The sequence below is a fragment of the Apostichopus japonicus genome, chromosome 12 (assembly GCF_037975245.1).
Source record: "Apostichopus japonicus isolate 1M-3 chromosome 12, ASM3797524v1, whole genome shotgun sequence".
NCBI classification, from domain to species: Eukaryota; Metazoa; Echinodermata; class Holothuroidea; order Aspidochirotida; family Stichopodidae; genus Apostichopus; species Apostichopus japonicus.
Window position 1 is genome coordinate 7698934 of NC_092572.1, and position 27457 is coordinate 7726390.

Below are 27457 nucleotides of genomic sequence, written 5' to 3' on the forward strand. Positions count from 1 at the left end.
ATGGACCTGGCACAGCCCAAATGGAGTCACGCACAACCAAATAGACTACATCATGATTAGACAGCGTTTCCAGTCCAGTGCAAACATCACAAGGACTCGTAGCTTCCCAGGAGCCGATATCGGGAGTGACCACGATCTAGTTTTGATGACCCTCAGGCTCAAACTGAAGAAGATCAAGAAACAGGGACCCACTAGGATGAAGTTCGACCTCGAGAAACTTAGGGACCCAAATGTCATCGAAGCGTTCCAAGCCATGATCGAGGGAAAATTTGCACCGCTCAATCTGCTTGACTCTGAAGAAACAGACGTGAATGTAATGACCGACACTTTCAACTCAGCAATTATGGAAACGGCCAGCAACATTCTTGGCAAACAACGTCGAGTGAAAAAGCCATGGGTTTCAGACGATATCCTCAATCTGTGCGACAAACGTAGGGAGCTAAAGAGGAAGAGAAATGAGACTGAGGGAGCCAATCAGTATAAATTGGTCAACCAGGAAATAAAGAGGGGTATGAGAAAAGCAAAGGAGTCATGGATCGAACAACAATGTCAAGACTTAGAAGAGAACTTGTCGAGCAATAATAGCAAGAAAGCCTACCAACTGGTAAAAGACCTGACCAGCACAAAGCAGGGTAGAGCCACCACCATACAGGACAAGGAAGGGAACTGTCTTACAGAAGAACAGGACATTCTTAAAAGATGGACCGAGTACTGTTCGGAGCTGTACAACCACATAGCTGATGTAGACCAGGAGATACTCGATGTCCCACCTGCCACTAACACTGACAATCACCCTATCCTTAGGGAGGAAGTAGAAGCAGCTGTTAGATCACTGAAAAAGGGCAAGTCAGCAGGAGTGGATAACATCCCAGCAGAGCTGATTCAAGCAGGGGGAGAAGCTGTCATCAACACACTACACACAATCTGCAAAAAGATCTGGCAGACAGGAAACTGGCCCACACCATGGACACAGTCTTTGGTCATCACCCTTCCAAAGAAAGGCAATTTGCAACAGTGCCAGAACTATCGCACAATCAGCCTCATCTGTCACCCGAGTAAAGTAATGCTAAAGATCTTGCTGAACCGACTGAAACCACAAGCAGAAGCAATCATTGCGGAGGAGCAGGCTGGATTTAGAGCTGGTCGCAGCACGACAGAGCAGATCTTCAATCTCAGAATACTCTGCGAACGCTACCTACAACACCAGCAAGACCTCTACCATGTCTTTATAGATTTCAAAAAGGCTTTCGATAGAGTCTGGCATGCGGCTCTATGGGCAACTATGAGACACTACAACTTCAATGTCAACCTCACCAGAGTGATCCAACAGCTTTATGACAAAGCCACCAGCGCAGTCATCTTCAATGGTGCAGTAGGGGAGTGGTTCAGGACAACAGTCGGAGTCCGGCAAGGTTGCTTGCTCTCGCCTATTCTCTTCAACGTTTTCCTCGAGAAAATCATGTCGGATGCCCTAGATATGCATGAAGGGACAGTGAGCATCGGTGGCAGAACATGTAACAACTTACGTTTTGCCGATGACATTGATGCCCTTGCAGGAAAAGAAGAAGAGCTCTCCAGTCTTGTGGAACGCCTCGACAAGACCTCGGCAGCCTACGGGATGGAGATCAACGCACAAAAAACCAAGCTGATGACCAATAGCAGCGATGGTATCAACGTAGACATCAGGGCCAATGGCGAAAAGCTGGAAACGGTTCAGAGCTTCAAGTACCTGGGAGCAATAGTAACAGATGAAGGTTCAGGGCCAGAAATACTCTCCAGGATTGCACAGACAACATCAGCAGTAACGAAACTGAAGCTAATTTGGAAGGACAGGAACATCACCCTCCGGTCGAAGATCCGACTGATGCGCTCCCTTGCCACCTCCATATTCCTCTACGCCTGTGAGTCATGGACCCTGACAGCAGACATCGAAAGGAGGATACAAGCTGTAGAAATGAGATGTTTCCGCAGACTCCTCAACATATCCTACAGGGACCACATCTCAAATCAAGAAGTGAGGAATAGAATTGCCCAGGCTATCGGGCCCTACGATGACCTCCTCACCATTGTGAAGAAACGCAAATTGAGATGGTATGGCCATGTCACAAGATCTACAGGACTGGCTAAGACGATACTGCAGGGCACGGTACCAGGAAGAAGAAGGAGAGGCAGACAGAGGAAAAGATGGGAGGACAACATCCCAGAGTGGACGGGCCTCAAACTGCCTGATGCCCTTCGAGAGGCCGAGAACAGGAACAAATGGAAAGAAATAGTTGGGAGGGCATCTGTGGCGCCCCTACGGTCTACCAGACTCCGGGATAGGTGAGGTGAGGTGAGATGGATAATGATATTTTAAATTTAGTATTAAACAACTTAACAATTGTCGACAACGTAAATTTCTGAAATGAGGTCAATAACAGAGAGTAAACTTTCCAGTAGAGTTAAAGTATTCATGTGCCTCTATCAAAGATTCTATATGTCTATCTATGTAGGGTGGGTGTAAGTTAAAGCTAACAGGTTACAAACAGCCTCTGAAGAAGATCCTGCTAGGATCGACACATCGTCCCTCTTACTTTTACACATTCTCTTACATTCTCATTCGTGGATAAGCAGCTCTCTAACTGTTTTGTTTTATTTCTATTTTGAGGTTACAAACATGAGAACATGAGAAGGATTCTCTAGAGATGTCAGCCATTGCCATATAACTTTTTAAAGCGCTACAGTATTATCTCACTTCTGAAATTAACTGTCATACAAAAATCAACTTTTCATCCAAACATAATTTCTAATATTTATAAGGTTTACATCTTTGGTGTAATTTTATACATGGCCTTGAATGTAGTTTGAACAAGCAAGTACCAACTATTTGCAGAACACACTTTTTCATTCACAAATAAGTCAATTATGTCTAAGATATTAAGAGCAAATGTTAAAGAAAAGTGTGGTTGTACTAGTCACCAAACAGGCCTTTCTCATTTTTCTTTCAGAAGAGCATATTTGGCTGTCTGCAAAATGTAGCAAAATAGCAATTACAGCAATGCAGAAATATGTACACTGTAGGAGAGATGTGTATCTTTGATTATTAGAACAGCAATATGTACACTGCAGGAGAGATGTGTAGGTTTGATGAATAGAAAACCACCTCTGGGGTGCTGTCAATTTATCATTCTACCTCTCTGCAATAATTTAGTTACAAATTAGTCCAAACACAAAGTCTTCCCTAATATTGTGAGAAGTTTGTGAAAAAAAATGATTCTGTTACTCAAACCGATTTCCACTCACCTGTCATATTGTTTGTAGCCATTTTGTTGCAAGAAATCATCCTTGATGAGCTTGGCTACCTCTAGAGTGATCTTATCTTTCTCAGCTAGAGAATCCTTTCCACAAAGCTGGACGATTTCTGCCAAGTCTTCTTCCTCTTGGAGAATTTCTTTGACCTATTATGTGTAAACATATTTATTTACAATTCCAAAAGCATTGTTTATCGCGCAAGTCAGTATGATTATACGTCCTCAGATGATTTCATATATTAACCTAAGAACTGTAAGATTGCTCTAACGAGATTTCACTTGCATGGTCATCGTTTTTCAGCGTTTACTTGTCTATGCTCCTTTTTTAATTTCTTCCAGTGCCAGTTAAGTTCTGTTCATCTGTGTTTTTCAGATCCATATTTCCAATCCTTGTTACTCTATGATATCACACATTTACATAGTGACAGCTTCCAGACACCAACTTTTACCTAAGATATATCTCAAAGGGAGCAGCATTTTTCTTAAATGTTCAGTGGAGTTGGTTTCTTAAAGCTTTGTCATATCAGCATAACAAATACTAGTTTTTGTGTTCTCCTTTAACTGCATGAAAAACTTCTAAAAGCTTCTCAAACTTGATCTCTGAACAATCACCTACTAGTTAGTGACCAGAAGTAAGGTAACTTTTAATTTAGTTGAGATACATTGATTGTACCGTAAACGTCAATATTCACCTTTTCAAATTCAATAGAGGCAAATATGTACCTTTGGGGCAAAATTTATATAAAGAAATGAGCACTAACTGCACAAGGCCCAATACGCCATGTGGATAGAAGCCTAATTTTGCCGTATCTTCATCTTATATCCTCCATAAAGATTTAGCATTATTTCATTCTCTCAAGAACACGTCACAGAAAGAGCAGTTCACATGCTTACATCAGCCACAAGAGATGACAGTCAAAGATCTGACCGAAGGTGTTTTACAACACCCCCAGTCGACACCGACTGACAGAGGAGGCTTTATACTAAGTAACCACATAGTCTTCTTTTCATCTCTCTTAATACATCACAAAGGCAGCAGTTAACAAAACTCTTATATAAATCGAGTAATTATATCTTAATATGTCCTTCATAATAACAGCATATAAACTTATCTCAGAGTATATCACCTTGTGATATTTCACATCAAATATATCGAAACATTTAATAATGCAGTAACAATTGCTTCCTTCTTCTACACAGACTAAGCAAATACGTTGGGCATCAAGGTAATGAAACCGTGACCTTGAAATATATCTAGACTAAGCAAATAATGAAATCAATAAAAAATGGATCTATTCTCCCCTTGTTATGGGATCAAAACTGAAAGGCGGATAGTACTTTCAATTTGTATAATAGATATTTCTATTAATTTGGTACAACTGTATCCATTTCACAGAAACACTTGAAAAACACAATGAGAGTGTGGTTAGTTAACTAATTTGTAGGACTGTGATGTCAGAATGAAGGAGTTGAGTACATTTCTCATGCTTTGATAGACATGCCAATGCCTGAAATGTTTGGCTATTAACCTACTCATTACACAACGTAAAAACACACACTGATCAGATCAGGATGACAATGAAGTTTTAGTCAAAGTTAAAGCTAAATGATGGTCAGTTCTAACTTTTGAATTCATTTATCTCACCTTTTTTCTAAGTGGCACAAATTCAGCATAATTCAGCTGATCAGCCAGTTGATGGAAGGAAAATGCTTCCTCTGGGCTAGTTTTTTATCAAGACTAAAGAATACTTGGACAATTCCCAGGGTAGCTGAGGTAACCGGATCACAGAAATCACCTCCTAGAGGAGGCACACTGGCAACGGAAACCAAAAAAGAAAATGCATACTCCGCCCTTCATCTTCGAATGTGATACAAAATTGAACTAATTTATAACAACCTTAACTCGTTTAACATTCAACAAACCATGTTTGCACTTGTAAACTTGTCAAGCTACATTTCAAAGGTATATTAGGTATCAATTATATTTGGCAGTCCTTACATCTTTGAAATTTCTAACCAACTGCTACATTTTCTCTGACACAAAAAGAGAGTTCCACATTATACAAATGAATATATTACTGAAATATACTTACTGAATGTTGTTAGAAATAAACATTTGACAGCATTCTTCTACTGAACACCATTATAGGAGTAAAGCCAAACAGTTTCTCATATCAAGCATTTTTGAACAATTGAACCAGAGAGGCTTCTTACTGGAATATTACCAGTCACACTGGCTGTAATTTTTGTTGAGGTTTTTAGTTGTTGGTTATTAAAAAATTAAAAAAATGACAGATAATTTCTGATAATTTGGCAAACTTTAAAATAAGCTGCACTTATCAATGTGTTTGCTAGTATTTTTGGCAATTTGCCAGAAAGACAAGATACATGTATTGGAAAATATATTCTGTTTAACAGTTTAGTCAACCAAACCCACATCAGAAACGATCAAATTAGGCATTATTTGTCATGGGTTTACAAATAAATGGGTACATTAATACACTGCACTTGTAGGTCACAATTTGTTCTTGAATCTGTTGTGACTTGTAAGCTTATCAAATAGTGTCTACATTACGAGGAACAAATGGACAGTCATAACCACACACAAGTTGCCTTTATTTAGATTGGTGGCAAATGCATATATATGTGAACACAGTATAACATATTTGGTCAGAACCATCCAATGTAAGAACACAATTCACAGCTTCAATGTAAAGTTGAAATGGAGCTCTCCAGCATGACTACAGAGGGTGCTGTTATATCAGTTACTGTGTGCATGTTCTATACCATTTACAGATCTCTGAATCAAAGTAAAACAATCAAATTGAATGAACAAATCAGATGAACTTGCTTCACACAGACCAGCTGAGGGTGATTGACTAGTGAATGGTTCCACCTTGTCCAGATTGGCCGAACAAAAAACCAGTTAAAGTGTTTTACTTTACTCAAAAATGTCTCGACACATTTTCATCTTTGACATCTTTCAAACAAAGACGTGATACCCTTCAACAACGCAAAACAGTTTTGGGGCATTGGAAAAAGTTTGAACAATTTTACCAAACTTATTGAAAATTACTCAATGCAGTAAGGAACCCTTGAAATTGAATACTAAATCTATTATAAACATAAGGATGTGACCAACACCTCCAACAGGTCCAAATAACTACAACTAATCAAACTAAACCTTTGCTTTGATATTTTTTCAAAGGGAAGAATAACTAGAAGAATAATAACTATTAATTAACGATAACATTTGGCTTAATTTCTCAACGCCCCATCTCGTAATAATTCTACTGTTTTAATAACTATTATCCCATAAAATGAAATGCAAGACTATTCTTTTCTATTCGTTTGATTCAACACCTGAAAATGATACTTCAGTAGTTATATGGTAATTAGTCAAAATTGTTACAGGATCTACGTATTGAACAAAACCCAACAAAGAAAATGCATCCAAATTGATCTCAAAAAGCTGTTAATCATCAATAAAACCAATCAATCAGTAAAGCCAATAAGTCAATCAATAGATTAATGAAACTATATAAACAAGGAACTTAAGACAAAGAAAACACAAGATCAGTTGTTAAAGTACTTACTACAAAAATAACCCCATTAATGATTGATGTGTGTGAGAGCTTAACGAGACCAAATTGTATTATATTAGTTAGTAGTTAGTTTCAAAAGGCAAAACAATTGTTGGGCAAACAATCTGTGAGGTTTCCTTAACTAATATCAGACCTGTATTACTGCATCATCAGCAAATATTATCAGGCTGCTATAATAAGCCTGTCAACAGTCACTGATGTGTGTTTTAATTCTAGAAAATTCCCGAAAGAAAACTTGCTTTTAACCAGCAGTTGCCCGGCGTTGTTATTAAGTGACTAGCATTGTGAAACTTTAGACATGAAATGTTACTTCCTAGACAGAAGTGTACACATATTATTTACTATACAGAAGCAAAGATAATGTGGCTAGCATCCAAAGTGGTCACCAGATGATCCCTGCTTTAAATGCACATCATTCACTGTTCAAAAACTCAAGCCTAAAATGTATCCTTCAATTGACCTCGTAGCAGATAAACATACCAGCAGGCATTTCGGCAAGACATCCAGAAATTTCCCTCAGAGTTGCAGCCCATCTGGATCTGGAATCGGCCATCATTGAAACGTTGTAACCCATATCACGGAAATACTCAGACAAAGTGATGCCTAATAGGAATGATGTTCAAAACAAAAAAGTATGATGCATGGTAGACACCCTAAGGGGAAAAATCACTAGATACTACTTAGTATTCATCCCCTTCAAAAAGATGTGTTTAATTAATGTAGATCATAAACAATTACTGTAGTTAGCAGTACGGTTCAGTAGAAATGTGTTTCTTCAAAGTTTTACCCATTAAACACAACTGGCTTATTCATTGAAGCATCCAAATTTTGAAGCATAAAAAATTGAATGTAGATTTTGAAGAAGAACAATATAAAATGTTGTCAGTGTGTTTCTAGTATACCATACCTGTTTGCTTTAAGTTCACCTTAGGTACAAGAAAAATCGAATTAAAATGTTATTTTCTCTAAAATAGTAACTAGGATAGGAAAGACAAACTTTCTAAAGGATGCTTAGATGACACTCTTTGACTATTCAAAAATCAATTTTAATCTGGACTATTCTATAAAACATCAACGCAGAGAAACAAATTTTTAGGCTTTCTTTATTTGAAAAATAGTGAATTTCAGTATTGACACATATTGGGGGCTCCTATGCAGAATGTCTCTACCACTGATAACACAACTTCACACTACACATGACCTCAAAATCCACTTCCTGTTTATTGTTGCAAACCAAAAGAGGGCGCTAGTGCACAAAATCATTAAAATATCTTTGTACTTGTACCAATTGGATGACCGGTTGGAAGTATTATGAGCAATATTTAAACAACTATATTGAGGGCTCCTTTGCAGAATCTCTCTACTATTGATAACAAAACTTCACACTGCACATGACCTCAAAATCCACTTCATCAAATATATTACTTCCTGTTTCGTTGTAGCAAATCAAATGATGGCGCTAATGCACAAAACCATTAACATCTTTGTGTAATTGTACCAAATGGATGACCGGTTGGAAGTATTATGAGCACCATGCAAGCAACTATAGATGCATTTAGAACAATATTTTTAATTCTAGCAAAATGAGACACTTTTGTAATATTGCTCAAAAATTATTTAACAACAAATGTTCTGTGTGCTTGAGCAAAAGTGAGTAAGCTCTAATTGTTTTAATTTTAGTTCAACAAATTATCCCTTTCATCTAATACTATTTGCACTCTTCACGGTAGATTTTTTGTCAGTTTTGTCACAGTTTCCCTAAACCTCCCAACTATTAATCTATTACTCAAATGAGATTTTCAATTCATTACAGTAAAATTCCTAACGAGATTTTTGTTTCATATTTAATGAAGTTTTCATTATAAGCAAGTAATTATCAATTTTCAACATTTTATCTCCCAGACAAATTTCACTGACAGCATTAAAATTTATATAAAAATAACTGGAAACACCTTCAATCCTTTTTCCCCTAACTCGTTGAAATACACACTCGATAACCATGACAAGCCAATGACCTACAATGATATTATAATTTACGTATTAAAGTCTCAATGTGTGTTGCCAAAGTTTAACTTCGACCTTTCCAGCTTACTGCCCTAAAAGCTCAGCCAAAATAACACCGTTCTATTGAATTTTCATAGAAATAATCATTGTTTTTATTGAGTTATCTGTAGTTAAACATTTTGAGCTGAATAAAATTTGCCAGATTTTTTAACAAGTCCGTAGATTCTTCAAACTTCAATCAAAATTTGGTAGATCCGACCAACAGATTATGCGCCAGTCAAATCTCTCTGCTTTGTTTACGACAGTTAGGCTAGGCTTACTTTCACATTCGTGATAAGTCTTTGTTAGGTCAATTATCTGTAAAAGTATGTTTATTTAGGTCTTATCATTATAAGGAATAAACAGCTGTTTTCAGATATTTCCTACTTGAAATTGGGTAAAAAGAGTAGACGATAAGAGTAATGAACATGCTGATATGGGTGGTCGCAGTGATTTTACGGTAAATCGTTCGCGCCATAAGGGAAACAGAAAATATATTCCTGTTTTTCCATTGCGACAGCTTTTCTCTATTAAACCCACCTGGTCAGAATGCATTCAGAATAAGAAACATTGAATCTGCCTCAACAACCAAGACTTTAAATAGTATGCAGAAAGTGCTCAGACTCACACCACAAGTCACATTTACAATTTAAATAGTATGTCTAGTTGAGAAGAGAATGCATACATAAATCAAGGCCAGAAACGTCAATAAAAATCAGCTAAGATACCTTTCTCAAGTTTCCTATTTGTTTAGCTCACCTTTGTAAATAGAAGCTTTCCATGGCAGCAACAGGATGTTATAGGTGTTGGTTACTATTTCAGATCACTTTCTCAAGTGTTATCTTTATTTAGCTCACCTGTGTAAATAGAAATTTTTTTGGTAGCTACAGGCATGTAAGAGGTGTTGGTTACTAGTGCTGTCCTCATATGCTTAGAAAAAACAAAAGACACAGACACTTATAGATCCAAGACAGGGCAGATATTTTGCTGCTGCCATTCCATAACTTATTATAAAAAGATAAAGAAAGTATGCTTAATTATACATACCTTAAAAATATCATATATATTCTCTTCTTTATACATGAAAAATTCATATACTACAAAATCTATACTTAAAAAAATACATTATATATAGTATATTTTATACTGTAATATACTATGTACTATACAATATATACTATACTATGTTACTCTTTATAAAAATACATTATTATATGTATAAAACACTATATAAAATATAAGATAATAATATACCTTATACGACTATGAACTGTATACATATAGTTGTATCTATACTATGTCGCATGTAATATACACTATGCTAAACACAATACAGTATATACAAATTAAATACCATATCCAATTATATACAACCTACTGTACAATATATACTTTATTATGTAGTATACACTTTATAAAAAATACATTGCTGTGTATAATAAACATATACCATTTACTATACTGTATCCTTTAAAATATATAATAAACTTTATAATACTAATATATTTTATATATATATATATTAACAATGTCACAACTTATTACTAGTTACCATACCAAGCAGTGACAGTTGTCTTAATACAAAGGGTCGATGGAGGTCTTTAACAAGTCATGTCACATATAAACTGACACTGATATTACGAACGTTGCAAAGCAACTAGCCCAGAATACAAGGTTCCTTAATGGGAAGGATCATTGTATTGTTATGATAGCAATGCATTATGCTAAGAAACACAAAATGCACATATGAAAAGTGCTCTGAAATAATTCTACCTGTAGATCTAAGTGAGGGCAATTTCAAAAGAAAATTAGGTTAAGTTCTTGAACGTTGGAAAGAATATTTATTTTGAAGCAAAAATATCACACCAAAATTAAAAAAACAAATTATCTATGCGCTTTCTTTTACATTAAGTAAATTACTACTGAGATGCTATATATCTTATATTGCTACTGATTTAAAACGTATCTTACTTAAAGTTCATACGACTGAGTTCATACATATTTTTCATCTAACCATAATACTTCTGAGCTGACACATATCTTACCATCAACTTCATACTACTGAGTTGATACACCCATTAGTCTTAATATCATACTTCGGAGATGATACATATCGTACCTTAATCTTCCAACTTTTGAAATGATACATTTCTTACATTTAACTTATACTACTCATTTGATTTACATCTTACTCTAACTACATACTACTGATTTGATACATATATTACCTATTACCTGTAACTTATAATTCTGAGTTGATACCAATATTACCTTGTCCTTCGTACTACTGAGTTGATACATGCATTACATTTATTTTCATACTTCTTACTTGATATATGTCTTTACCTTTAATTAACTACTACTGAGTTCATACATGTTTTACCTTAACCTTCATACTACAAAGATGATACATATCTTACTTTTAACATAATACTACTGAGTTGATACATAATGTCGTTCATATAGCCCAGGTAATTTTATTTTCACTTGAGCTGTTGTTTCGACTGCATGCCTAGCCATATCGTAGAAAGCAGTTGTGTTCTGCAGCATGCCGACTGTCTTGTAGAGTGAACATCACCTGAACCATCCGTTACACAGTACGGAGAAAGTCCTGCATAAACTATGTAAGTGAAAGTAGGTTGAAAATGCAGAACAGTACATTCTAATCTTGCTTGGTACTTCGAAACACCAACTTTTTGTCAATTATTGGCAGAGAACGTAACTTTGATGTACAGGAAGAGTGTATCATGTAATATCAAATTGTGCATTGCACATCATCACTTGGTCCAGGCTAGACTTGTTTAGTGTGGCTAAGAAAGGTTTCTTACTACATAATAAATTCAGGTAATGGCATTGGGAGACGACATTCATGTTCAAAGAAAAAATGTACAGGTGATGCTAAATATGAGGTACATGGTGTTCTAAGGATTCTAAAGATGTTGGCAAGCTTAATGTAAATTTATGTGAGTCTTGCTCAGATGATCACTGAGTTTAAAAACGGATAATAATTAACTACAATCACATTTCAAAATAGTGCTTTACAAAATAGTCCAATTGCTATAAGCTTATACGAAGATATGATAACAGTTATTGTACTCAGGAACCTTGCTTTTTTGAGTAATTTTATAACCTTCGAAATTGTTACACAAATTTGAGCACAAATTGCTCCTTGAGAAGATATAAAAGTTACCTGCTATACAACCAAATAGACCCCCACTCCTTAGCATCGATAAAAGCTTGCTAGGTCTATTTTATAGATGCAATTTAGATATTTATTTCAATAGTTTGTCAATTTCCCCACTCAGCTGTTGTATTATGTTTACGTTTTTTGGTATGTACATGACATCAACTAGTAAACACTTAAACAGACGATTAACCATTAATCTCTTAAATTCACTAAACAAATTAAGCCGATCGCAAGTACTGTATAACTTGTTTGTTTTCTTTTTAATAAACAAAAGAAATATATCACAAGTACTTCATTTAATAAAATAGATGCTTAATTCACTCAATTTCTAAAAAAGCAAATATGTTACCTATCAACTGAATTAGTTGTTAAAATATATGTTTTGTTTTCTAATCTACTTCATGCATCCACATATTTGTGCTTTATCTTGTGTTAACCATCCACATGATTTCATTGAGTATGCTGTAAATAGTCACAGCAATAACTTCCTCCCAGCAAAATATCATATTCTCTTCATTGCGAGTATACTCTTAGGAATTGCCAAAATAACCATCCTATTTGTTTATACGTTATAGACCCTGAGTCACCTTCAGTGGCAATTAACTTTTGTTTCTCTACATCTTTGTTATTCAGTATTTTTTCTTTATTTCTGTCATATGCACTTATTTTAATCACGTACATTAGACACATGTGTAATTTGCTTTTGTTTTTATGTTAGAACATACATTTGAGTATTAAATATCACTTAAAGCCAAAGAATATGATATTGGGGAACCTTACTTCATGTCAAATAAGTCTAACGTCATCAATAATTAATACTTAATCAGCATTTCTTTCATTGCCCTGTATCCACGAGTACTATTACTTTCACAATATTTATTAATAATGACTTCAATACTGGCTTAGTTATATTGTCACTCAGAACACAAAGTAACCGTATTGTTTCTGCACATCCCATAACACTCTAATTGAGGAGGTTACTAGAAAATATTTACAGACACTTGTGAATTCTTACAACATATTTAAGGTAGTTTAACAAGTTCCATCGAAAAGTACATTTAAAATTTCCTCTTGGGGTTGTACACACATTACATAAAACATTGCTCCTGTCTTTTCATTTCCAAAATTGCTAACAAAAATTAATCTTTTTCAACTGCAGTGTTAACATCTTGCAAATATATTCTATCCATTGCCAATTTGAAGATAAACCAAGAACTAATTAATTTATTTAAACCTTTATCTTTTAAAAGGTGAAGATTTGCATAAAATTAATTTTGAAATTTGTAGAATGATAACACATCTCTGCTAGTAATCCAGGATGTAGTTGTTAAACACCATTTTTTGTTTTGAGAAGATTACTTTCAATGTCCCGTCAGGCTCATCATTTAAAGTGGTTGGACTACTTAGACTAACCAAACACAGACAATTGTTTCAGTTCTTCCGATGAAATGTAAGAGCCTAAGGAAGCCATGAAACAAGTTATGACATCAAAGAAACATGTTTACAATGTACTACATATTAATAATGAAGACATATGCTACCGGGACATTTAAATAAAAAGATCAATATGAATAGCCCTTACGTTTCGTATGACAACCCAAAGAATTATGGTATACTGTATGTATAAACAGCTTAACAACTATCAGTGCGATTGAAATTCTCCGTTCTTTAAGTTTGCTTTATACTCCCATGAAAAGAAACCGAGAATCGAACTTTAGAGATGCAATTCGTCAGCTCTTACTTAGCATGGAAGACATCGCTGAATCAGACGAAAAGAGAGAGCTTTGTTAATGTCAGTATATTAACAAGATGGTACTAAGTAAAGAGTAGGTGGAACCATTAACATTGGATAATTAGAGAATTGAATTCAACTGACTATAGAAGACAACATTTTCAACCAAATAAACTATTACTATTTATATATGACGAATATTAAAGACGCAAAGTTAAATTTGAAAACATAGTATGTACATTATTTGAACATCGATAGAGATTTATTCAAGGCAGTTATCATCTTATGCAACGACCGTCAACGTTTCATCTCTGTTCACAATTATTGTAAATATTTAACGTTACATACTTGGATTCCGAATCATACTTTCCTCTGTTTCCCAGAGATAGGCAGAGCGAACGGATCTGTTATGCAATCTTTTTTAAACATTTTATGCTGAGAAGTTGACAACTTTTCGAAGGACTATATTGATAGCGCAAGTTCAATTGTTTTTGAACAATTTCTAAGAAAATACTGCAATTCAATTAATTTTCATGTTTTTAACATAAGATATTCTCTTTTCTCTGGGTTGAATGTTGGTTCTCGTAAGACAAGAGGAGATATCTTCTCACAGTTATAAACTACAAATTAAACAGGAGAGGAATATCCTAAACTAAAAGAGCAAATTAATTTAAAAAGAAATACATTGTATTCTTTGCTAAAAATATCAAGTTAGAAAACAGAGCATTGAAAAAAAACTTTCAAGACTTATACAGGACGACTCAATCCTATGAAACGGGTACATAAATGAAAAAAAAAACTATTTCTTGAAGTGTCATTACAGTAAATTGAAATGGATTCCAGTTGAAACAAATGTTCAATCAAATTACGATACCGCATATGATCTCAGATATCATATTTTTTTGTACATGTATCAGGTTATATCAAAACGATAAAGAGAACGTTCATTGTGTGAAGTAATATATTAATTAGATAACTGTTTCTTGTGGACTTTCAGAGTCTTCATATCTTTTTCTGGAAGGGTATTATCTGATTTTTCTTGATTCATGGCGAGATATTCATCGGAAATTAACTTTGTTTTGCCTCATCCCAAAACTCGGCTGTTGTCATTCTACTATGTCATCTTCTGTGGTAAATTGGGGTAATTTTGTTTTCTTTGGTAACTTCACTAATGGTTTGTTATCATTCTTCTCCATGTTCATAGAATTTTCATACTTAACACTTTCGGCATTGTCTCAGCCTCCTTGCAATCGATAGACTGTCTTTATTTGACAGTTTTACTTTAACCGAAGTTTGGCTTTTCGCATCCGAGTTGACTCTCGGTGGGGCGTCTTTACTAGAGTCTTACACACTTGAATCAGGAATCAAGGATAATTGGGGTATTGCTTGTAAGTTTAATATTATTTTGAAGTTTTCTGAATTTACTGAATAAACCATTCAATCTTACTTTTGAATATGGTAGGGCGAACGAAAATATCCTATCGTTAACTTTACGAGACGTTAGCCAACCCTTAAGCTTTATATATTAAACCATGTTTATTTTATTATCAAGTAAGTTTTTGACGGTCAAATTAACATCATGTTCATTTCCCTTTTGGAGGAGATTGATACGTTCCTCTTTATCGTTAGCAGGATTCTTCGTAAACATCAATAGTTCATCAAACCCATCCAGGAGTACATGAAACATTTCGGCAATATCGTTTACCATCAAATCGATTCCAACAGGCATCATTGTCTTACAAGTTCGGAAAGTATCTTCGAGTGATCAACCTCCATAAAGTAAATACATAGATTACTTGATTGTATTATTTTGCCTATCTTTCGGTGGTTTCATCTTTGGAACTCAATCGCGGAACCAATGTTTAATGTACGATATCTTCCCGTAACCTAACTTTGCTGTAATGAAGACCCGATTGTTATAGAAATTAGGCTCCCGTGGACACCGTATTAGTGTGGGTGCACTGACACGTGTATCGACACAAGGTCATGTATCGGTATTGGCTCACCCTAGTAAGCAACATTTCTCGCAGTGCGTTATTAGACCATCTACTAGAATATTGTTCAATATCAGAACAGATATTGAACTTATTCAAATAAATACATAAACAGGAACACATTGTGGACAAAGACTACGGAGTAATAAAGATATAATGTCCTTCTTACCAGGTATGGGCCGGCAACGATGTGTGTACTCGTACGGTTATAATATATCATAAAAAACTATGGTCGCTTCAACTTCTGTGCCGCTGTCAATATACAACATTATTCGATGGAGATTTGTAAATACATTGTTCTTTTCATATGATTAAATAAGAGGTTAATCAACGGTCTAGGTGCGTCTATGGCAGCATAATTCATGAACGACGGTTTAACGCAAGCGATACACGAGGCACGAGATTTGTACTTTACCGAGTGGTTTGCTAATCTTTCCAGAAATACCAACGAAGCATATTGTTCATCCCCAATACCGTTTAAATCTGGAAGATCACGTTTTAATGAGAAAAGCATCATCCACTGAAACTGTGTAATCCCTTTCAGGACTGATTATTGTTCTCAAGTTCTAGTTGAGTCTTTGAGTTTGTAAGCCAAAAAGGGCTGCAGATTCAGTGTTATACTCAGTATTTTGTATTCATTTAAGTGAAAGGACCTACCTTTCAATACATTATACTTGAGCAAACTACCCCCAGTTTAGCTAAGTATGTTTTACGTTTTAAACTCAACCAGAAATAGCGCTACTACAATACAGTGATAATGTGTGCACCGCCATTCCATGCTGTTATCGGTGATTGTGTTAGTATGTACTTATTTGAATAAACTTTTAGTTTCGTAATTACATGTACATTTGTGACGATGCCGCTGGCAATACAAAGTGTAAATATCATAGTAGCGCATAATCACTTAACGAATCGGTGAATAACAAGTTACCTCTTTCTAATTTCACAATATAGCAACTTAATATCTGCTTGGCATTATCTGTTTTGCCGGGAGAATTTGCAGACACATGTAAAGAAACACGAAACACTAACCGTTATTGTTAAAAGATAATTCAGGATGAAGTCAGTTTATTTCAGTATGTAAAAGAAAAACAGTATATGGTGGTATAAAGTGTAATGTAACAGACTAGCATATCTCGATAAAATTAGCAAATCCTACAGTTGAATAACAACCGTTCTTACTGACTTCGAACAACTGCAAATAATGCCCGTTTTAAAAGCCCAACTGATATCTTTATTTGTGGTTCATATCCAAGGTAAATTTCAAGCATACTTTTAGTGGTTGCTAAACAAATATAGCTATTTTGCAACAATAAATTTCAAATAAGCTAATCATTGATATTTATCAGAGTTTATTCTAATCAGTGACCTTGTGCGGTAGAACTTTGAATATAAATGTATAAAATTGGGCAACAATTTAGCTATGTGTTAAGAAATTATCACATTCTAGCCAATTCCTTACATAAATTAAAGCACTTGATTCCTTTTCTATCAAGGACGTATCTTTAATGATAACAATGGAGTTCTAATAGTGCCCCTCGTAATTAACACATTCCATGTTTTCCTTCTTATAAATTATAGTAACACCAACAATTGAAATTGTTGGGGAAAGCGTGGTTGTGAATACGGATACTAGCAGTACACGTTCGGCTATTGAGGGTTCGGATTTTGAGATACAATGTGCTATTTTCAACACTATTCTACCGTTAAACGTGACGTGGTTACAGAACTGAATTTATAACAGAACTGACACTTTTACTGACGTCACGAAACTAGAGATGAAAATTTGACATCAAATTTGAAGTTCGAAATGAGAGTCAATATTCAATATTTCACATGTAAAGTTAATGGCAGATATGTAGTCAACCAAGAGAGTGAAATTATAATCCACATCCAAAATCCTAAGTCAATTACACTGGACGACACATCAGGTAACAATTTAGTTCATTTGTGACTTCCATATAGTTATAGTTTGGGCTCGCAACGAGATACCTCAAAGAAACGTTATTGAAGCTCGGTACAGTTGTCTTCACTGTCTACACTCTCAGACAAGCAACTGCTGTAGGAAGCAGGACACTTCGCCCAACAACCATTTCGCCAAACTACCATTTCGCCCAACCTTACCATTTCGCCCAACCAGCCTGGTCATTTCGCCCAACCAGCCTGGTCATTTCGCCCAACCAGTCTGGTCATTTCGCCCAACCTTGATTAAATATGATATTTCAAAAGGAAACGTTCGGGATATTAAGAAAACTTGAGGATTGATCAGTGTGTTAGGGGTTAGGTTTGATAGTAAACGTTCGAATATTAACTTTTTAAGGAATATTAAGGAAACTTGAAGTCCTTTACTTTGTATAACTTTAGTAAGGAAACGTTCGGGAATTTTTAACGTAATTTTTAACCTAACCCCTAAAACACTGATCCATCCTCAAGATTCCTTAATATTCGGTTCGTATCCTGTAACGTTAAAAATTCCCGAACGTTTCCTTACTAAAGTTATCATGCATTTGCCCCCCAATGAAAAAGTTGAGGGGGCAAATGCATGATAAGCCCCCCCCAATATTTACCAAGGCTCCGAAACGTGCATCTGCTCATTTTTCAATGCATACTTGTCGATCTGTCCGATGCACACGTATGCTATATAGGTGTAATAATTTTAGTAATTGCTGGGGAACCCTCGGCCCGTCCCCTGGCTATAGACCACATTGTCACCCCAACCGCGTCTTCATGCCCCGTGAAAAGTAGAAGCAGTGAGTGTGAGTACCGGTAAGCGTAACACAACTTCGTCTTAGGCCAATGACTTGCCTCATTTCAGCCAGTTCTCCAACATCCCCTTACTTAGTGGCGGAGCGTCCATATATACAGTCAGGGGCGGATGCCCCCCCCCCCCCCTGACGGACTCAAATGGACTGCTGGCGCCCTTTTCAGCTTTTCACTACTTTTTACTTTTTCGCGATTATTTACTATTTTATTGCGCTCTCATATACCTATTGACATTTGTCATATTCTGTTGGTGTAATTTTCCGACAAAATGGCGACGACACCTATTTATTCTCCGTTTTTCTGCAAATTAGCAAGGCCCGGAAAGGGTCATTTCCTGCAATCTAGGGAGTATCTTTACTCAAAAATTGTCTGTACGCTGGTTGGCCAACCTGTGGTGGCGCTCCGCTTAGATAGTGTCGAAAGCGCCCCTACAGACCATTCTTGCCCCCCTGACCAATTCCCCTAACTCCGCCAATACCCTTACTACACTCAAAAACGTCTTTGCGAGTACACTACGAGTAATAGCTACTCTCTTAAAACACCATCGAATAAACAAATTACAATGTTTTTACAGACTTTTACGTGCAATCTGAGAAATTGCAGGCTTGAGACCTATATTTTAGGGCTAGGTATTCGCAGCATAAAACACTCGGGAAGTGCCATTTCCGGCCATTTGGGGGTTTGAAAAAACCCAACATTTTCTTGTACGCTTCGCGCCAACCGATGGTGGCGCTCCGCTTAGATAGTCTCCACACATTAGCCCCCCCCCCCCCCCCCCCAACAATTTTTCCGTTCCGCCGCGCCTGCTGCTGTTCGTTCCCTAAATCAGTGGTACTTTGGGTTACGAAGAGAATATTAAATAATAATAATTAACCGGTCGTTCATTATTTAAAGGAACTATGTAATTAATGAAATGCCCTTTAACACATGCCAAGAAAACTTAAAGAAATATTTTTCTTTACTCATTTAATCTATACAGATACTGTTGAAGGCAAAATGGGCGTTTATTATTTTATCGTACCAATTCTCTTCACAATATCGATCTTGACGAGTTTACTGATGTTTTATAAAGTTCAAAGTACGTAAAAATATGCTATGTTGGTATTGTTTTACGAGTAATCTATTCTTACTGAATTAGAAAAACAAACTACAAACTTTGGAACGTCACTGAAAACGTATTAATTTAATGGGGCAAACGAAGCTTCAGAAGTGATTTGCCATAAAATCTACAAAATTGAGACTATATTTGTATATTTCATGTGGCCAGTATAATATTTGGTGGATCATCAAATTCCTGGAGTGTGTATTCCCAGTCGCCCTTCAAGCAATTGGTAATCTTTCAAGGAGCTATGAGGTACGCTGTGAGAGTGCAAGTAGCTTAAATTGAAGCCCACATGACTGAGATTAATTTCAAATAAATACAATGTTTCAAGAGCAACCCCCTTCTGTGAATTTTGTGTATCCGAAAATAATTCCTACTTCGACGTGAATTCACCTCATTTTGATAAGCATTTCTAAAATGAATTAAAACTCAGTTTCTGAATAGGGATAAAGAATCATATTTTCTCCATATTTTCTCCGTATGAGGTATCCGCATGCTTAAGTTTTCATAAAGCCCATTTGTAATAGTCAATATTTAGTTAATTCAATATACCGCCAATTATCTATTGTTTCTAATTCAAGCGTGACTACGACAACATTCGAAACAATCAACATACCTGTTAGTGAAGAAGTACTTTATGAATCTCCAGACGATATGGCTGGTGGTAAGTTCTGTTTCCCTTGTAAAACCTGCTGATTTATTAATTCCGTGCGATCAGAGTTGTGGGGAAGGTCGATTATAATTATAATTCATTGTAACAAAAATAAATTCATTACTAAAAAAACTATTGTAATAAAGAATGTTCGTTAAATATGTGTTGTAACTTAAAGTGTACTAGACATATCGAGGGTTGGGGAGGGGTCCAGATTCTTCAATATTAACACTCTTCGAGACATATGGGTTCAAGATAAGTCACTGTTAGGGGACGTTTATCTACAAGTTCCATGGTCATTTACCGTTATATGACTTCGGTAGGATATATAGGTGTACTACTGGCGGCCTTTAAACAAGTATCGAGTACTATGCAATGTTAGTAAATTCACAGTCCTTGCACAGAATCATCAAAGAGACTGTTGGATTTCTTCCTTATAAATGTTAAACAAGTAAATGTTAAACTAACTCTGGAGGTGAAACTGAATTTATCTTACAACCCCTTCCCTTTCTCTATATGTGTTTTCCCGAATGCAATTGGACATGATTTCTGGTTGCACAGTACACAAGGTACTGTGGGTTTTGAATACCTCCCCTAAACAAAAAAAAGGACAATATAAGAAACGAAAACAACCAATAGTTGGACAGCTCAAATAAGCAGTGTTTAATCCTCATGTCACTGCTTCGACTACAGTTCTATCCATAATATGCTTTACTCTTTTCCATGTTCCCTTTAATCTTCGCAGAGTTCTACTTCTATGGAGACAACACTGTGTTAAATCGAGGTGACATTATACTGACAAGCTCTATACCTTGCACAGGACGCATAAAGAGATGGATAGCATCAACGAAAGGAAAAGATAGATCCCTCATAGTAGCAAATACTTTGTGTGGTATGTTAATGTGTGTTGCGTAGCTTCCTGATTAATTCACTATACTCTAACTACTGTGTAATTAAGTATCTGTAATGCCTGCATTAACCATTAGACTAGGTATGAATAGAACAATGGCATCTACGAAAGGAAAAGACAGATCCCCCTTATAGTTGCAAATAGGTTGTGTGTTATGTTAATGTTTGTTGCATAGCTTCCTGGTTAATTCAGTATACTCTAACAACTGTTTAAGTACAAATTCTGCCACCCCGCAGCATCGGGTTCGAATATGAGAAGAAACCGGTTGTTTACAGTGCTCCTCCAGTGTATCAGAAACAGCAGCTGGTGCTATATCAATAATGAGATGGAATCTAGATGATACGTCCAAATTACTGTATGATAATTTTAGCAGCGGTGAATGAAGAGTTTATATTTTACTGAACTGAAATGGAATCTCAGAGATATATATTGTGTTATTGCAGATAGCTCAACAAACGAAGACTGGCTTCAAATCAGATTGCTGGCTGAACATCTCAGGCATATTCCGAAGCACAGAAATGTAGTAGAAATTGTGGCGGCTGATACAGTACAAAGTAGGCAAATAAATTGTTTAAAATAGTTGATAACAATTATGCACTATGATATCAATTATTTCTGTTTGATGAAAAATGTCATTTATTTGTTTTTATTTAATTAATTGAAACCAATTGAGCTGTTTGTTATAATATATTCTTGCTCCACTTTCTATGATCCAAACACTGTAGTTCCTTACTACATTTACACGGAATACATCACAAATGGTACTTTAAGGGATGTCCTTTGTAAAGCGAAATACGACGATGTCTATTCCAAGACACTATACATACAAGGATTAAGTAGATCCGCTCAATCAACCGATGCCCTACGGATTGGATCATTTTTATTGGAACCTCTGAAGGCCCTATTCTTTCTTGAATCAATAGAAGTGAGTAACAGTGTCATATGTAACCAATCAACCTAAAGTAAGATGCATATGCGAATGGTTCTGAAGTCGCCTCTATCTTCCAACTGTTTTGTGACATATCTATCCCAAAGATTGCAGGATGGGCTATCAATGAAAAAAATACGTATATTCTTATGAAAGCACTTAAGAACACTTAAATACAAGTTTATTTTACAGTGTGATCATCCTGCTATTTGTTGAAGAAAGGTTCTTTTAACACCTAACATGGTGTGCAAACTGTACGACTTCAACTTGCGGTCAGCTACCAAGAAAATGCTTTCAAATATCAAGTTTGAGGTGAGGAAAAAACTGTTTTGGTTTACCTTGTCTTTGTTAATTTTCGTCAAATGCAACGATGATCTAAAAGTAAATGTATAAAACAATACCACAATATTTAACTAGAGGACAATCCATGGAATTACAGATCTCATCACCTCCGCACAATTTAGGGCAATTTGAATTTTGACCTACGTTGACCTTTTGACCTCGATCCTTAACAACCATATCAATACTATTATAAAATGTGCCCACTTATTCTTTACATAACTTGCGGTATGATAAACATGTGAAGGCAAAACACGTTTAAGTGAATTTCACATCTGACGTATGACATCACCAACCATGCATGCACGAGTTTCGATGGTCAGGGACCTACACAGATAGTTTGAAAAAGATTGGAGCTACAATGTAGGAGGAGTCCGAGACACACTTTTTCAAACAATTTAGACCAACATGACCTTTGACCTCAATTGCCCCTTCACCCTGACCCAAATGCTGTCCTTTTTTAACATTTATTCTCATCATTCTTTACATATCGTGTGTTCTAATGCTGTTGACAAGCAGAACATTGGCTAATTACAATTGTTTTCTTTGTTTGACCTTTGACATAAGACGCTTTCAATCTCGTAGGATCACGTACTCACATTTATGATGGGTGAAGTACAATATCACATCCCCATCCATTAAATATAGGGAGATGAGATAATGAATCTATTTATATATGAATATGCCATTGACTGTTTTATAAATTAACATAACTTTTACCTTATTGTTTTGACTACATGAACGTGTTCAAATTTGTAGGAAAACCTTCGCCTTCCATGGTTTGCCCCGGAGACCATTTTCAAGAAACATTATGACCGCGAAAGTGATGTTTGGTCTTTTGCCGTTTTCATATGGGAGATATCTTCTCAGGGTAAACGTTTCAGTACTAAATTTGGGGTATACACTTCGAACGCAATATACATAAAGATAACTGTATATTATAAATATAATATATATTATGTTACGTCTAATTTATGTATTTTGCCAATTTATTTTAAATGTGAAGGTGAAATGCAAATTACTCATATTTTTAAGGAAGAAAGTAAGAATACAAAATGTTGTATTCCCCATTTCCTTTAAGAGAAGCAATTAATGTACATGAGCAATGAATGTACTGTAAGAACATACATTAAATGAAATAGTGTTTGTAATTGTTTCTGTTTTACTCAAGGTGCTTCTCCGTTTGATGGATTAGATATTATGGAGTTTGCTGATCAGCCTGATGCCTTACCAGTTCTCTCAAAGCCTGATTTGTGTTCAGAATCTCTGTGAATTGTGTTCTATTTAGTTTTGGTTTGTTACTATTGGACTGTTGAATTATACTAGATATAACTGAATATGAAAAAAGTACTTCACATGATAAAACTCCTGTTTGGATTTTGTCATTGTCTAAAAATTGTTTACAATTATTTATTCTCAAGAGCAAATATTGATTAAGAGAACATTTTAATGTTTGGAACAAACTCACGCTGGAAATACATTACGATGAATCAGCTTGATTATTTAAACACCAACTGATATTTGCTATATAAATGTACAATGCAATTTTACATTCTCTGTAATATTTTATTCAATTTCAGATACGCAATTATGACGTCTTGCTTGACGGTTGATCCGGCAGATCGAATGAGCCTTACAGCGTTGAAGACGAAGCTATTTCAGCTAATAGAAAATATTTAGTGAACGTTATAAGTGCAATCTACCGTTCCAAATTTCCAGGCGCTAACGACATAAATACTTTTTGGATGGTAACACAGCTTATACAACAATGACAGGAACAGAATATATGGGACCAGATGAAATGGATTATTCGTTGGAAAGTTTTTCGTTAATATCAGTTAAGCCGTGGTAAATCACAGTTTTGTGTACATTAGGAGGTTACTCTGTTTCTGTAAAATGCACTCTCTGTCTTCACGTTCCCTTGTTCATTACCAGTATGTTCATACAAATTGAAGAAGCTTATATTCACTTATTTTTATTTTGAAGTTAGGAGTAGGACTATATGTCAGAAGATATGCTAACCTACCGCAACGCGGTCTAAAAGTGGTCGAAATTCAGGTGAGATTCACCCATCTCCGAGCTACCGGAAGTTAATCCATATTGCTAAAATAGTACATAGCACACTTATGTCATAAAGGCGAGCGCAACAAGGCTATAAAAAACTAAATATACATAGTTTATACTTGTCATTTGATATGACCTCATGTTGCAGCAATCTGCTTGTATCAAGTCATTTGTACCTGTAAATAAAAATTTAACACATGCGCAGTTACCTGATCGTGTCATAAAAACGTATGAGATGGAATAATTGTAGTATTACCTCAATTTTATTGATTAATAAACACAAACGTCGACTAAGTTAGAACATTTGTATGAACAGTATTTGCCCAAAACAATAATTCTGAAAAAGAAACTGTACATATCGCAAAATGTAGTAACTTTAAACACATGTTTAGCTGCAAATAATTGTCTAGAATACAAAAGCTTTTACCATTTGACGTATATTGACGATGCCGATCTTCTTTAACATATTCTCAGACAGAGAGGGAATTAAAACTAGGACAAAAATTATGCAATTTCAAATGGAAAATTTTAAAAACCGTTCTCACAGACTTTCTTAGTTAACATTTACGTTGAATCAAAGTAGTTATATCTATCACTTCTACTTTGATATGTAAAAACACTTCTCTTCTATAAGTATATAATTATTTTTTCGGTTGCGAGTGTAGTTTGGTTGTGTGGAAAAAATTCAAGCTATTTACGGTCTGCTAAGTTTTTATACGATATTTTTTATTAGTTTTTTCTTTTCTCTTTTTTCTTCTCAAAATATTGATGCATTTTACAATAGCTACAGCTGTAAAATTGAACAAGGCAGTTACAAAACATTTCAGCAAAATAAAGATAGTATTTTACTTGTTATCATGTTATCAACTCGATTGAATAAATGTTAAATAGGAAGTGAAGATTGAATTCTTTCGATATTTACAATAATGATAGAATGAAATATTAAAAACACACAGTTTTCATTATTCACTTTTAATGCGTATCATAAACAATCACTATCGAAGTTTTCAAAGTTCTCGCACTTTCTGTCACTTACACAAACTATAACTGTTGTAAGCTGTGATAAAGATGAGGTTTATTTTATTGATATATAGTATTTATCTTTCAAACCGACCTTAGCTGTTTTTATTCTGGTTAGCAGGTGATAAACATATTTTTGATACGTTAACGAAAATTATTTAGATATGAGCAAAGTTTATCGGCCAAAAATGTAGGTTTGGTAATTAATTGTGTACTTGACTTCCATTACAGAATTGTTACGTCATAAATATTCTTTAAATATAATTCTATTATAAATCTTTGATAAAATTTTGAAATAGAATTTACCCGGCTTTGAAATAAAGTGAAGAATTACCGAAATGTTACAAGATGATACCGGAATATGCAAATATAAAGAAAAAAATGCCAGGTATTAGTCAAGACGCAAAAAACAACAAAAATCATTTTTATCAACGGATTGAATGTTGCTTGTTGTCTCTTGATTTGACAAAAGCCTTTCAAAGACTTAAACAGATAAAAACTAGTGCCCTTTACCTATATTCAGGGCATCAATCATGAGGGAGGTAGGGGGACACGTGCCCAAATGATGGGGACACTATATGAAATTTCCCCCTGTCCCAGGTTTAGTGAAGGTCGCGTGTAGGCGTTAGGATTATCAAGCTCATAATGACTCGTGTATCTCATAAAAGGAGCTCAAACATTGATGACTAGTTATGTCTCATCTGCGCACACCCCCCCCCCCCCCCTTCACGTTGCAACAAGAATTACGGACTCCATACCCAATAATGCTTTTTACATGTACGTGTTACACCATGTTTGCATATTTGAGACATCTGTATAACAAAGTGTTTTTATCTTGTGTGCAAAATTTTAGAATGTTTCCGTCTTTGGTTTAGGTTTCAAGTTTATTAATAATGAAGAAGGCCCTAAGTAACACTCGCATGTTAAATAGATAATCCTTTCTTAATTTAAATCTAATTCCTTTGTACTATGTGATTATTTTGGAAATATATTATGACTGACATATCAATTCAGGGACCAAACATAAGCAAACTTCCACTCTTCTAGATATGAGTCCGCCCCTGGGCCCCCACCGGGGCTTCTTCCCTGGACCACATCAGGTATCGTAAGTCGGGCCACTGGACCCCACTCGATAAAGGCTTTGCACGATAGCGCTCGCACATGCCTTCAATTTTATCCACGTTCTGTCATTTATGTCCTCGTCGTCACTTTATAATTAGGATTGACGCCCCTGCTTATATTAATGAAACCTTTGATGTCTCTAATTGCTTAACAGTCATCAATTAGAATTGTTTTTAAAGATCCATGCTGGTTGATTTCCTTTTAACATTTCATACCAGAAGGTTCTAGAAATAATACGACGGATCCGCCAACAACATAGTTCATTCCAGTTTGACTATTGAAGTTTTCCTGTTCACAAAGTAATTCGAGTCGGTTGACCTAAAATGACCTCTGCATAAACAATATGTGCTCATTTATTGAATCCACACTCGTAGTAGGAAATTCATTCGCTTGTGGAGTCTCCAGGAGCGGTTGATTTCAAACAACTGTAGCAACGCTCACGAAGACTTTACAAACTCCGGTATTTTGGAATTTCGTTTAAGTACATATAACGACATATAAACGACTGATTACATTTACAAGTCTTTTGGAAATACTGCAATTCCCCATCTTCCTGTCTCTGGTTTGAACTTTGGTACACTCATGGTAAAAGGCGATATCTTCTTACAGTTATATACTAAAAAAAGTAGATAAGAGAAAAGCGGCATAAGTTAATAAACTGAATGTAACTACTCTTGTGATACAAAATATCAACTGCAAGAATAAA

The 27457-nt window shown here is 35.4% G+C and overlaps 3 protein-coding genes across 11 annotated transcripts in view; 2 read left to right on the forward strand and 1 right to left on the reverse strand.

Annotated features, from left to right (window-relative positions):
- Nucleotides 1–27457, forward strand: part of LOC139976899 (uncharacterized) — a 134645-nt gene that overhangs the window by 55613 nt on the left and 51575 nt on the right. Inside the window, exons 5-7 of one of the 5 annotated variants that reach the window (XM_071985784.1) lie at nucleotides 21114–21260; nucleotides 21722–21832; nucleotides 22004–22203. The exons of 3 other annotated variants lie outside the window; for them this stretch is intronic. In XM_071985784.1, the coding sequence (XP_071841885.1) occupies nucleotides 21114–21260; nucleotides 21722–21832; nucleotides 22004–22203 (458 nt within the window). Of the gene's footprint in view, nucleotides 1–19596; nucleotides 19693–21113; nucleotides 21261–21721; nucleotides 21833–22003; nucleotides 22204–27457 lie in introns of those variants that run through there. One more of the 5 variants, XR_011796308.1, reaches the window with a different exon arrangement.
- The window catches only part of LOC139976891 (uncharacterized), a 40401-nt gene that overhangs the window by 6275 nt on the left and 6669 nt on the right, over nucleotides 1–27457 (reverse strand). For 2 of the 5 annotated variants that reach the window (XM_071985768.1, XM_071985766.1), the window contains exon 8: nucleotides 24843–27367. The exons of 1 other annotated variant lie outside the window; for it this stretch is intronic. In XM_071985768.1, the coding sequence (XP_071841869.1) occupies nucleotides 27267–27367 (101 nt within the window). In that variant the 3' untranslated portion in view covers nucleotides 24843–27266. Of the gene's footprint in view, nucleotides 1–24842; nucleotides 27368–27457 lie in introns of those variants that run through there. 2 more of the 5 variants (XM_071985767.1, XM_071985765.1) reach the window with 2 other exon arrangements.
- Nucleotides 22245–24688, forward strand: LOC139976906 (tyrosine-protein kinase SRK3-like). Its single transcript, XM_071985795.1, has 4 exons — nucleotides 22245–22518; nucleotides 23305–23416; nucleotides 23717–23813; nucleotides 24126–24688. Exons 1-4 carry the CDS (start codon nucleotides 22447–22449, stop codon nucleotides 24223–24225), a joined length of 381 nt encoding a protein of 126 aa, XP_071841896.1. The 5' UTR covers nucleotides 22245–22446; the 3' UTR covers nucleotides 24226–24688.

What these genes read in the sequence shown, in the direction of transcription:
- LOC139976906 (XM_071985795.1), top strand. Translation starts at nt 22,447, where the DNA reads ATGGTGTGCAAACTGTACGACTTCAACTTGCGGTCAGCTACCAAGAAA. An exon ending in TTTCAAATATCAAGTTTGAG is followed by an intron (nt 22,519 to 23,304) that starts GTGAGGAAAAAA and finishes TCAAATTTGTAG; the next exon opens with GAAAACCTTCGCCTTCCATG. An exon ending in GATTTGTGTTCAGAATCTCT is followed by an intron (nt 23,814 to 24,125) that starts GTGAATTGTGTT and finishes ATTCAATTTCAG; the next exon opens with ATACGCAATTATGACGTCTT.